General features: G+C 38.0%; 1 protein-coding gene across 3 annotated transcripts in view; it reads right to left on the bottom strand.

Moving 5' to 3' along the window:
• The window catches only part of LOC125237073 (nephrin), a 457494-nt gene that overhangs the window by 137501 nt on the left and 307001 nt on the right, over positions 1–12992 (bottom strand). For all 3 annotated transcript variants that reach the window (XM_048144025.1, XM_048144026.1, XM_048144024.1), the window contains exon 6: positions 9794–9869. In XM_048144025.1, the coding sequence (XP_047999982.1) occupies positions 9794–9869 (76 nt within the window). The remainder of the gene's footprint in view (positions 1–9793; positions 9870–12992) is intronic.

Genomic DNA, 12992 nt, shown 5'->3' on the forward strand with positions numbered 1-12992 from the left:
TAGACGATGTAGTTGGATGTAATATTTTGATGGGATGCTTTTATTTTTAATTTTGTTTTATTATAACTTTCAAATACTACTCAATACAGTAACGCGTTGAATGATTCTGGCGCTGACAGATTGTCAAAAATTTTTTTAGGTACCTATATATAATCTTATCAATTTTCTTAGTTATTTTTTATGTAATTTATTAACGGACAACTTAAGTAAGCAGTTGTAAAATATTAATATTACGAATAATTACTCTTCAGCCTTCAGAACTTATATAAACTAAAACAACATACTACGTTTAAAGTAGGTATTTTTAAACAATTGAATCCAGAAGGCTTTAAATTTGTATATACCAGCTATATAATATTTCGTTCATAGCTAATATTTATTTTTAAGCAAAACAGAAGTCTGAAAACAAACAAATAGACGATACTACCACTTAAATGTAAAAAATTCACAAAACAAAAACTCCTTATAAATTAACTGTGAAATCACAACATCCTATAAAAACTTCAACATAATATTTCCAAAATAAAATAATCCGTCTTATTATCAAGAAGAGAATTCTGGCTAAGTGATAAGTTATCGATATCCAAGTTTCCGTACCAATTAAAACTTCGAGTTTCTGGAGCTCAGATATTTACAAGGTTACGCTAAAGTTTGGGAAGTGATCTGTAGCTTACAGATGACGAAAACACGAGATTTCCAGTTGTTGAGATAAAATTCTGGCGCAAGTAACAATAAGTTTTTCCGTAAACATATAATTACGCCTGTATCCCATAAAGAGGTAGGCAGAGCACCTGAACTACTAAGCTTCAGAGCTTGGCAAAAAGCGGTTGAAAGAAATCCAAGTTGAGACATTGCAGTGACAGGTTGTCACTTGTTAGCCTCTCACGCCACAATTTAACCCATATCCCACAGTCGACTACGACACCCACGGAAAGAAAGGGGGTGGTGAAATTCTTAACCCGTCACCACACGGGGCCAAAGTTTTCCCGTGCTTATGTACAAAATATCCTTTGATATTTACCACTAGCTTTTCTATGATGGTGATGATTGCACCGGCAATGCAGAAGGTCGCAGGTTCGAATCCTGCCGGAGGTGTGAATTTCGGCATTTTATTCCATTTTTCCTTGAATTTAAAAATCTATAGTATCTCCAAGTATCTCGCAGATGTTTCTCCATGATAAAAAACAAGACTATATTTTTGATTCACGATACATTGTGAGGAAACCTGCATAGATCTGCAAAGAAATAAGCGAGACGACTAGGAAAAACTAATTAGTCCGTCAGTTAGATTATCAAAGAATTTTAGACACGTATTTTTTCTTTTTCTAGTAAACGAAAAATGACGACAGTACAGTGCGTTGAAGTTTCGCGTGACGTCACGCCAAGGTACAATTTTTACTTAGAAGTGACGTCACAAGCCCCCACTCCGGAACATTGATGCTCTATATCTTCGTATTTTTTCATTAATTAGAAAAAGTGAAAAATATGTGTTCAGTAGTTTTGGACGATCTGACTCACGGACTAAACAGAATGTCATTTTTTATGTAGTCGTCATCCCTATTCTCGATCATCTAGTCCATATTCTAATTGCCGCGTCGCTTCCATTTTCAGTGGAATTTGAATTCTGATAAATTAGAATTAGAACTGTAATTCCACAAAAACAAATGAGTCGCGGTAATTAGAATTATCCCTTACGTCTTGAGAATGACCGAGATAAGTTACTATTTGCCTGTTTAGACTATGATTCAATTTGTAATACTTCTCATATAAATACTCATTTTGTCAGACTCTTTTGATTACAAACTCAAGAGCAGTTGATAAAACAGAGCATTGAGTGCTGCACTTAATGTCCTGTGTTCACTCATATCTGTCCCGTGGGGCGTATATCTCACATAAAACGTTTTAATGCTAGCTATTGTTGCCTTACAATTCTACATTACTGACACTTGAAGCAGTGTTTTAGATTACAGAGACATTAATATGATTAACGTGTGGTGACTGGTTCAAAATTTCACCTTTCCTCCCGTGGGTGTCGTAGAAGTCGACTGTGGGGTATGGGTTCATTTGGGGGCTAAAAGCGGATCAATATTGTTGCAAAATAAACCCATTACATGCTCACGGGGAGAAATCTATTCAGAGTATCCAAGCCTATTGGTTGAAAAAATAATACCAGAAAGAATCCTTCTATCTTTGTAAATTAAATAACCGACATGTCTCGCTGTCTTGTCACGGTGACAGGATGACATGACAGTGACAATTACAAAGCTGAATTAAACCGAAGTGGGTAAGACTAGGGAGGGGGGGACTTTACATTTTGGTTGAGTTCCTGTTATGTACGGTTTAGGGTAACATTAATGTTGAACCTTTTTTCAAACTCAATGTGTATTATGTAAAGCCTTACCAGAAATATAATACGTTCATAACTACGCGCCATTTTGCGGATTTTTATTAGAACTATTTTCTTCATACTTTATTGAACTTTCACCCCATACAATTAGAATAACAGCACCCTCTTCACAATAGTCATATGTTTCTGGCTTTATTTACCTATAAAGATTAACATAAATAGTACATTACATCAGAGGCCGGGAAAATGAGGATTTCCGGCCAAGTGTGTATATACCCGGATAGGGATACGAGGCCGTGAATCCGTTTTCACGCCGAGGCATGTAAAGTGCTTTTCTCAAACATACAATGAAATAAAAAAAAATGCTCTAAAGGACAATATTTTATAAAAAAAAGTTACTTTGCAGGCCTAAAAAATAATATGAAATCCCTTCACAGTCCTCTCGAGTTGTTGCGCCCAAAAAGCGATACTTCCCAGCCCATTTTAAGGAACGTAATAACAATATTTCATTGCATGTTTGAGAAAAAGATATTTGAAATACGTCATTCAGTTTTTAACTAATCACTTCAGATTTTTTTTACGAATAAGGGGGTAAGATTCTAAGTTTTTACCAACTAAGCACTTACTAAGTTTCCACATTTTTCTTCTTCAATTTGTAAAGAGAAAGCAGGAGCATTAAAAATTTAATGTAGGCACGAGGATTTGCCTTGCCTTATTCTTTTTTAAATTCACCTTAAAAACTATCCTCAAATTTCACAAAAGATATACACCCTATTTCATCGTCCTTGAGTATAATCAGGACAGGCCTTTGTCCGGAAATATTTAATTCAAAATGTATTAATTCTATTGTTTGAAAGCTTACGGAATTCCAGGAATCAGGGAACCTAGCCATCGTTACAATAGCTTCTGTGGCGAAACGCAGGCAATGTCACACCTCGGACACTGGCGATCAAATGTGTGAAAGAAGCGCGTTCCTACGCACACAGTCTAAGCTCGTGTAGGTGAACGCGTACCATGCTTGTGTTAGTGGAATCAAGTAGTCGCCTGGTCGCGTAGGATAGTACTCTTTATTAAAGAGTATAGTACTAGTAGGAGGTAATGATATTCCGCTTTGTGTGGTAGGGCACAGTACAGCGGATATCGTCTCGCTCGAATCTAGAGCAGAGCCCAACTGGGGAAGTACCTCCGCCTTACAGAAGACCGCAGCCAAATAGCACTAGACCCTACTCATAGTGTTGTGTTCCTGCCGGTGAGTAAGGCTGCCAGAGCTCAACGAGGGTGCGGTGTGCTGATGACGGGAGGACTTACGGAACTAACTTGTTCCGTCTATTGTCCTTTGAGTCGTCGGCAACCCGAACCCTCCTTGGAACTTGTACACTCCTTTTTGCTGTGTACTTAACACAACACACATTGTACTTAACACAGCAAAAGGGAGTGTACAAGTTTCTAATGGGGTGGCAACGCGCATGTGACACTGTTTGAGTTGCAGGCGTCCATAGGTTACGGTGACCGCTTTACATCAGGCGGACCGTATACTTGTTTGCCACCGACGTTGTATAAAAAAAAAATAGTTACAGTGGCAATATCGCGCCAATACAGAGTATGTAACCAAATGAACAAATCATATCGTTATAGATATCTCTGGCCATATCGTTATAGCCTGTGTGGTGACGGGTTAAGAATTTCACCACCCCCTTTCTTCCCGTGGGTGTCGTAGAAGGCGACTGTGGGATATGGGTTAAATTGTGGCGTAGGCGAGAGGCTGGCAACCTGTCACTGCAATGTCACAGTTTCGTTTTCTTTCAACCCCTTATTCGCCAAGAGTGGCACTGAAGCTTTAGTAGTTTCATGTGTTCTGCCTACCCCTTTATGGGATACAGACGTGATTGTATGTATGTATGTATAGATATCTCTACCGCGCTTTACAACCCCCGACGCAAAAATGACGGGGTGTTATAAGTTTGACTTGCCTTTCTGTCTGTGGCATCGTAGCTCCCAAAGTGATGAATCGATTTAGATATACTTTTTTTTTTAAAGCTGAATTAATCGGGAGTGTTCTTAGGCATGTTTTATGAAAATCGGTCCACTACGGGTTTTTTTTTTTATTTTAATTTTGTGGTTAGGTTATTTATGGTCAGTCCGTAGTATAGTTACGATAGGCTTAGGTAGCGTAAGCGATTGTCAAGTTGGCTAGGAACTCAGGTAATCCGGCGCCTCAGGGGCTTCAACCCCTGTCAGCACTATTTCCAATAGTTTACCTACAGTTAAATTAAAAGGTTTTTGTGAAGTAAATCTATTGGTATTTAATTAAATGCGTATTTGATGCTAGGATAAAATAAGGGTTGGGAATGAAATATTAGTTTTGTGTATAAAATGCTTAGTTAGCTTACTGGCTTTCTTCGATAAACAGCTTATATATATGTGAGTGTGCACGGGAAGACGTCCCACTTTGTCGATTGCTTTAAAGCCGCTTTCTATCTAAATCGGTTCATCCGTTCGGGAGCTACGATGCCACAGACAGACACACACACAGAAATAGACGCACAGCCGCAACAAACGGCCGCAAAAATATCTAACACTATCTTATTTCTAGAGCCATAAATTAGTGTCAGATATTTATGCGGCTTTTTTAACACCCGCCTCAAAAACGACGGGGTGTTATAAGTTTGACGTGTCTGTCTGTTTGTCTTTCTGTGTGTGTGTGTCTGTGTGTGTTATCGTAGCTCCTGAACGGATGAACCGATTTTGATTTAGTTTTTTTTTTGTTTGAAAACTGAAAGTGTTCTTAGCCATGTTTCATGAAAATTGGTCCGCTATGTCGCGGACGGGGGTGTTTTCAAAATGTTAATTTTTTGGTTAGGTTATTTGAGCCATCTTATTGCCAGTGACCGTACAATACACGTGCGATTCAACCACTATTTATATAACTACCAAAACAGGACAAATATCAAATAATATTTATGTCACACACGCCATCTATCTGCGTCGTGTCACCTCACGACACTTTCGAAGCAATTTATGTTCATATGTTTTGACCACAGATATATTTAAATAGTAGTTGTAGGTGCAGTTTTCTGAAAATGTATCTATTTTTAGGTGTCGCATTTATATTGTACTTTATTTAGATTAACAGCTTTTAGATTTAAAGATATTTTAGATTAATTTTAGATATCGTTGTTTTTAGGGTTCCGTAGCCAAAATGGCAAAAACGGAACCCTTATAGTTTCGTCATGTCCGTCTGTCCGTCTGTCCGTCTGTCCGTCTGTCCGTCTGTCACAGCCGATTTACTCGGAAACTATAAGTACTACAGTGATGAAATTTGATGGGAATATGTGTTGTATGAACCGCTACAAAATTATGACACTAAATAGTAAAAAAAAAGAATTGGGGGTGGGGCCCCCATACATGTAACTGAGGGATGAAAATTTTTTTTCGATGTACATACCCGTGTGGGGTATCAATGGAAAGGTCTTTTAAAATGATATAAAGTTTTCTAAAAAACATTTTTCTTAAAGTGAACGGTTTTTGAGATATCAGCTCTCAAAGTCGTAAAAAGTATGTCCCCCCCTCTATTTTTATAACTACGGGGTATAAAATTCTAAAAAAAATAGAGGTGATGCATGCTAATTAACTCTTTCAACGATTTTTGGTTTGATCAAAGTATCTCTTATAGTTTTTGAGATAGGTTGATTTAACTGTAATTTTGGCAGGTGTATAAATTGACATAATAAGTTTATTATATTTGCTGCTACGGAACCCTTTGTGCGCGAGCCCGACTCGCACTTGGCCGGTTTTTAATCATGATATTAGTATATCTAATCAGACGTTAGATCTAAATATATAAAAGAAGAAACTGACTGACTTACATATCAACGCACAACCGAAACCACTGATTCTAGAGATTCAAAATTTAACATGTAGGTTTCTTGTAAGGTGTAGAGGTGCACTAAGAAAGGATTTTTCAAAATGCACCTCCTAAAGGGGTGAAATAGGGGTCTATTTAGTTCACGGGCGAAGCCGCGGGAAAAAGCTAGTTTTTCATATAACTTTCGAATAACTGGACGGTTGATCACTTTGATCAGTAATGCCTATATCTTCTCCATCAAGTGAAGCTGGTCCGTATCAATCGGGAGGCAAAAGAGGGTTGAATCATTAACTCTTTAGTTGTGAGTTCTTTTAGGTTTCCTACATAACTCTCCTTTCATTCACACAGAATTTGTTAATACTATCTGCCGACCAATTTTATATGCGCAAAACTCAGATTACCGCTCTTGTAGTTTCACCCTTCCCTCGCCCAGTTTGCGTGGTCTCATCATCATCATCATTTCTGCCATTAATCGCCCACTGCTGAGCATAGGCCTCCCTTCGTGTACTTCGTGTGTTGCGTGGTCTACTAACCCATATGTCTATGTACTCGGTAGTATCACCGGGAGAAATGTATGGGCTTTTTGACAGTGGTTGTAATTTAAAGTTGGCCCGTTTATTAACTTAGTTGCACCGCTTGTTTTGGGACTTTGTCGTAGTGAGCGTTAAGGCTCATTTAGACGCAATCTCGCATGCCATTTAGTTACGCGGACTACTTACCAACAACTAAGTAATAGGGATGATGATAACGTATATAACCCAACCACAAAATTAAAATTTTGAAAAAACCCCCGACCGCGACATAGTAGACCGATTTTCATGAAACATGGCTAAGAACACTCCCGACTAACTCAGCTTTCAGACAAAAAAAACTAAATCAAAATCGGTTCATCCGTTCGAGAGCTACGATACCATAGACAGATACACACACAGACAGACAGACAAACAGACAGACAGACAGACAGACACGTCAAATTTATAACACCCCGTCATTTTTGCGTCGGGGGTTAAAAAATGGAATTCTGTTTAGTCCATCAATTTGATTGTCCAGAAATACTGAACACGTATTTGTCGCTTTATATAAGTAATGAAAAAATACTAAGATACCTACAGAGCATCAAAGTTCCGGAGTGGATGCATGGTGACGTCACTTTTAAGTAAAAAGTGTACCCAATGTACCCAATCCGTTTGGCATGTTCTACTGTTACTATTTTTGGTACAAATGAATAATGTTAGTTAGAACGTAATGTAAAAATGGGACGCAACCTGCGTTGACACGCTAGCCCCTTCACATCTCCACGGAACTTCTGCCACAGAATATATAATAGTACAAGTACAGAAGGCCCACTGCTTTGATGTTCACGAAATGCCGCCTTTTTAAATGCCTACAAAATTCTAACAAAGAAACGAGCCGCACGTGCGCAGCGTCGGATGATAGGGTTGCCTATGGATTAAAACGAATTAATTCTCAGATAAAATGTTATACTATTTATTCAAGTCTTGACTACTTTCTAGGTATATATACAGTATTTATATATTTTTGTTTAAGCCTTCAGCATCACAAGCCTTATTGAACATTTACATGGGACTTAATCAATAAGATCTGTGTAAGATTGTCCTATTTTATTCATGATGTCTATTTAACTAAGCATTATTAGCCATTCCACACGTGGACATCGCATATGAACCTTAAAAAAAAACTCGCGACGTAAAGTAACAATAGAAAGTGCGAACGTGCGTTCCGTGAGAACTCGCGCCACCCCTGATTAGGCCGCGAACTCGCGGCCGCCAGCATGTACTTGTAGCGCGGCGATAGAATCGCAGAGTGAGCCGCCCTTGCTTCTGCGAAGGCGGCAGTTGCTGCAGAGGCGGCCGAAAATGTAAAAATCGGCAAATACCGCGGCCTCGGCGCCGAATACAGTTTCGTTCCATTCGGCGTCGAGACCCTGGGTCCTTGGGGTTCGGGCGCCCTGAGTCTCTTTGGAGAACTTTCAAAGAGACTCAGGGATACAACTGGCGACCGTAGAGCTGGCAGTTACCTCGCTCAACGAATCAGTTTGGCAGTCCAGCGAGGTAACGCAGCCAGCATCTGCGGCACCTTGCCGCGGGGACCTTTTTTAGATTTAGTTTAGGTTTAGTTTTTTATTCTTTCTATGTATAGGAATTTTTGTATTTAGAATAATTATTAATTTATACCTTTAAATATTCATATATTCGTTAATAAAGTTTGGTTACTAATATACAGGTTCGTAAACAATAAAAAACGAAAATGTAAAAATTATTTCATAAAGTATATAAGGAAAAATTGGTGGACAAATTGGAATGCTGTCATTCCAATTTCTTACCTTCGTCTTTGTCTTTACAAATTTTCATATCTAGGTCAAAAGATAACCCGAATATACAGACAAATATACCTTCCCAAGCTTGTCTTACCAGTTGACCGCGAACCCCCGTCACCGTTGACAGAACATGTCATTACACGGGATTGGCCTTTTTCATGCAGAATAGATGAGGTGTCAAAATAACTGTCTGAGATTGGAGAAGTTTTCTATGGGGTGACAGATTGGGTGGAAGGTGATCATTTTAGAAAAATATTGTTGGAAAAAAGGCCTGGCGACATCTACCGACTTTTTCACGTAGTTAATTGAGATAACTAGGTTTGTCGAAATAAATAGATGACAGACACATTTCTTTATTAGGCGTTCCGAGTTCGATTCCTGCCCGAAGCATCGATGGAGAAAACTCCATTTTTGTAACTATACCTAACTATTTTGGCTCAACGATCCAAAGTGAATCCTGGCTTCCTAAATGAGAGATTGCCACCTGTCCTAATCCTGCGCAGCCTCTTGCCAGTCACTGATGTGAAGCTGAGGCAGATCCGCCACCAAACTGTCCTCCCAGCGATACCTGGGTCGACCCGCCGGACGGCCACCAGCCGGTCGACCCAAGAACGCTGTCTTGACTGCCCGATCGTTTCCCATTTTAAGCAAGTGACCGAACCAGCGAAGTATGTGGGCTTTCGTTTCGCCGATGATATTGGGTTCGGCCACTAACTCCTCGATCTCGGCATTTTTCCGGATCATCCAGGTGCCATCGTCTCTCTGAATAGGCCCCAGGATGTTGCGAAAAACTTTCCTCTCCGCTACCACGAACTGGCTTTCTTTTTCAGTGTTAGCAAAGACAATAAAGTCATATATAACTCCGTATAGACGGATAAGGTCTAAGAAAAAAACGTACCTCAAAGCCATAGACAAAAAGGTACGGTGGCCAAGATGGCGTTACACCTTTGGGGAACGCTCGGCTAGATGGCGCTAATATATATTTGACATTTTAACACATATCAAGCTAAGAATATGGACCAAATTGTCAAAACTGAGGTTCTAAAGTTTTAAGCTTGTGTCGAGAGATGGCAGCCTATGCACTGTGATTAGGTACACATTTTACTTTGACAGTAACGCTCTATAATACTTGATCCTCTTTGGTGTTAGTGACCAGGCCTCACAGCCGTACATCAGGATAGGCGTATATTTTTGTAAATATATTATGATTATAATTTTAACTGCTCATTTCAATATCACTTACCTTGATATAGTGGTGTATCTCGTATTTTTAGGATTTCCATTCTGACTCTCGACATCTCGTATCTCCTCCTTGGACACTGTAACAAAAAAACATTTGATTTAATTATGAATTTTCTTTAATCTGCGAATTCTTCTTTAGTTATTTCGATATAAAATAAATGTGGGTATTTAGGACCAAGTTCAGGTTTTTTATTTGAAAAACTAGACACTTAATACTTAATTATAAGTATATAACGTTATCTTACATTAAACAATTTCGGGGTTTATTATAAAATTAAGCCGTTTTGTGTCCCATTCCAATTTTTGCCCTCCCCTAAGTACCAAAAGCGCATAACCCCAAAATTAGCAAATTTGCCAGGTAAGTCACGATTCCGGTAAAACAAACGATATCCGTTTTAAGCTCGGGAGTAATTAAAATGTGCCGTAATCGATGCTGGGTTAATGTACTAGATCACAGCCACGAGATAGCACAATTTGCGTTATAAATTGGCATAATAAATAATACTAAATTCTGAGATAACTGGGAATGTGAAGGATACATCAAAACCGTTTTGGTGCAATCATGTCATTAGACAAATGAATTATTGCCCTATCTTGTAAATGCGCTTAAAACCATTACACTGTGTTCAATCTTTGAATCAGGATTTTCCAGATATTTTTGCTACATTAGACCTTCTACTCTACTCACTTACCTCCTTTAAATACAGATTTATTAATTTATCATGTTTTTAAAACTATTTTGTATTCATCAATAAAGAATTTATAAGTGCATTGCAGGAGAAACAAAAAGGTTGTAATGATGATCTGCCCTTTTTGAAGTCCGTTAGTAAATTTAGTTAGTATGCTTATACATAGGCAAATAACTAAATTAATTAAAGATAGTAACTTGTGTTAAATTAATAGTTTTAAAATATAACTACAACAAAATAGGCACAACATAAAGCGATATATTCTGTAATCACACAACCCCGCAAAGTGACGGAGCGACAAAAAAATTAATATTTAATTTCTAATGCTGCCTTTTCAGGAGGTAATCTACGGTTAATGGCCGGTACGAGGGCCCTCTTAATTTCCTCTAATTGCTTTTTAAATTTGGCCGGATATCCCGGTCAGGAGTTAAATTTTACATTTCATCCGATGAGTAGGCATTACCGTACGGAGTACGTTAATATTGTTGGTATACTTAGAGACAGGATGTTTACAGAAATATTAACTCTTGTATGCGAAAATGGTTAAAGAAATTACAAAAAAAATTAAACACAATAAAATCAACAAATAAAGGAAAAAATAACTTAAAACTAAACTTAAACCCTAGTTTTTTCTCCCCTGACCCTCTGTGTAGCTTTTAGGCCAGAGAAAAATCCATATGTCACCTTTACCTCCCCTTTTAAACTCGTCTAGAGTATCAAACCTAGGAAACCAGTCAAATTGCATACCCACTTTTTTCCTTTGTAACCACCACAGACTGGCGATTATTGATTTAAAAAAAAATGATTGACATTGTTTTTTAAAGTACTTTAATTGTGCTTTCAAATGATATCAATATTGATAGGTTACGATGAATAAGATTAGAGGTATATCTGCTTGAAACGAATTTTGCGCGAGGTGTAATTTGGTAGACGCCGAATGTATGGGAACGCGTGTCAAGCGGTACTCCCCGCCTACAGGTATGTGGTTGTAGTTTGCTCATTTATTATCCGATCGTAGAAATTCAAAAAGCAACAGATAGCTTAATAATGTAGTTAAATGATTTATATAACATATTTTTTAGCTAAGTGGCCGTTTTCATTGCCTTTTTGAGTCACAAAAATCAAAAAAGAGAGTAAAAAAAAGTATTTTTTGCATTATTATTAATTAAAAAATAACTAACAAAACTATACCTTTCACATATAATAAATCTTAATCAGCATGTTATACGCTTTCAATCGACACCTCATTTTTCAAAATTGGATAAGGGGTTCTAGACAAATGGGCAAAAAATTGAAACCCGGGACCGCGATCTTTGTGACGTCATAGTTAACCCCCCCACAGTCTGAGAATGCGACAAGTCATTATTTCGTACTTAGTAAAGTCTACTGATCACAACGATACCACTTGTCAGCAGTATACTCTCCAGTCACATCAACTTTTTCCGAGACCCTCTCGCCGCTCTACTATATAAGCTCCTGGATAGATACTTAAGCTGTTAAACTATATAAGCACTTTTAAAATGATTTATTAATTTAAATTTTAATTTAAGCCTAGTTAAATGGCATCGATTGCAGATATATTCGTTGTCAAAAATTTTTTTTTTCAACTAATGTCAAATTTGGCCTTTCACAAAATATTGTCATATTTCGTACTTGTCCCCTGAATGTAGAAAATCATTATAATGTTACTGTTTTTCAATCAACACTAACATGAGTTATTTTTTTTACTATTGTGTTTGAACTAGAGATAGGATTTTTGTGCGTCATCTCATACTAGAAGTCATTATAATGTCGCAAGTCACTAAGAATGTCGCAAATCCGTCCGATCTCTGGTTTGAACCTTTCTGTGCTAACTTTTTCAGTTTTCATCTTCATTCAAAATTGGAAGTTTTAAATTATCTTCTATACAAAACATCATAGTTGTCGTCCGAATGTAGAAAATTAACATAACACTAGTGTTTTACGAGCGACGCCGGGCATAAAGCCGACAGCACGCTGGGGGCGGTTCTACCTAATTCTAGCAATTTAGGTGTTACTGCGACATAGTGGGAACTGACACCTACAGTAGATACACATTTAAATAACCTAACCACAAAATTAAAATTTTGGAAAAACCCCCGACCGCGACATAGTGGACCGATTTTCATAAAACATGGTTAAGAACACTCCCGACTAAGCTTTCAAACAAAAAAAAAAACTAAATCGAATTCGGTTCATCGGTTCGGGAGCTACGATGCCACAGACAGACACACAGACAGACAGACAGACACACACACACACACACAGACAGACAGGTCAAACTTATAACGCCCCGCGTTGCGTCGGGGGTTAAAAACAATTTTTTTATGCAGACGGTTCACAAGTTCTCATCCTGTACAAATAGATTTTCTGACAAACCAACGTTGAAAATAAAGTCCCTGACAGAGAAAACGCACTTCCAGCACTTCTGTGCATTCCCTTTTGCTGTGTACTTAACACAGCAAAAGGGAATGTACTACAAGTTTCTAATGG

This window comes from Leguminivora glycinivorella, chromosome 20, assembly GCF_023078275.1.
Source record: "Leguminivora glycinivorella isolate SPB_JAAS2020 chromosome 20, LegGlyc_1.1, whole genome shotgun sequence".
Classification (NCBI taxonomy): domain Eukaryota; kingdom Metazoa; phylum Arthropoda; class Insecta; order Lepidoptera; family Tortricidae; genus Leguminivora; species Leguminivora glycinivorella.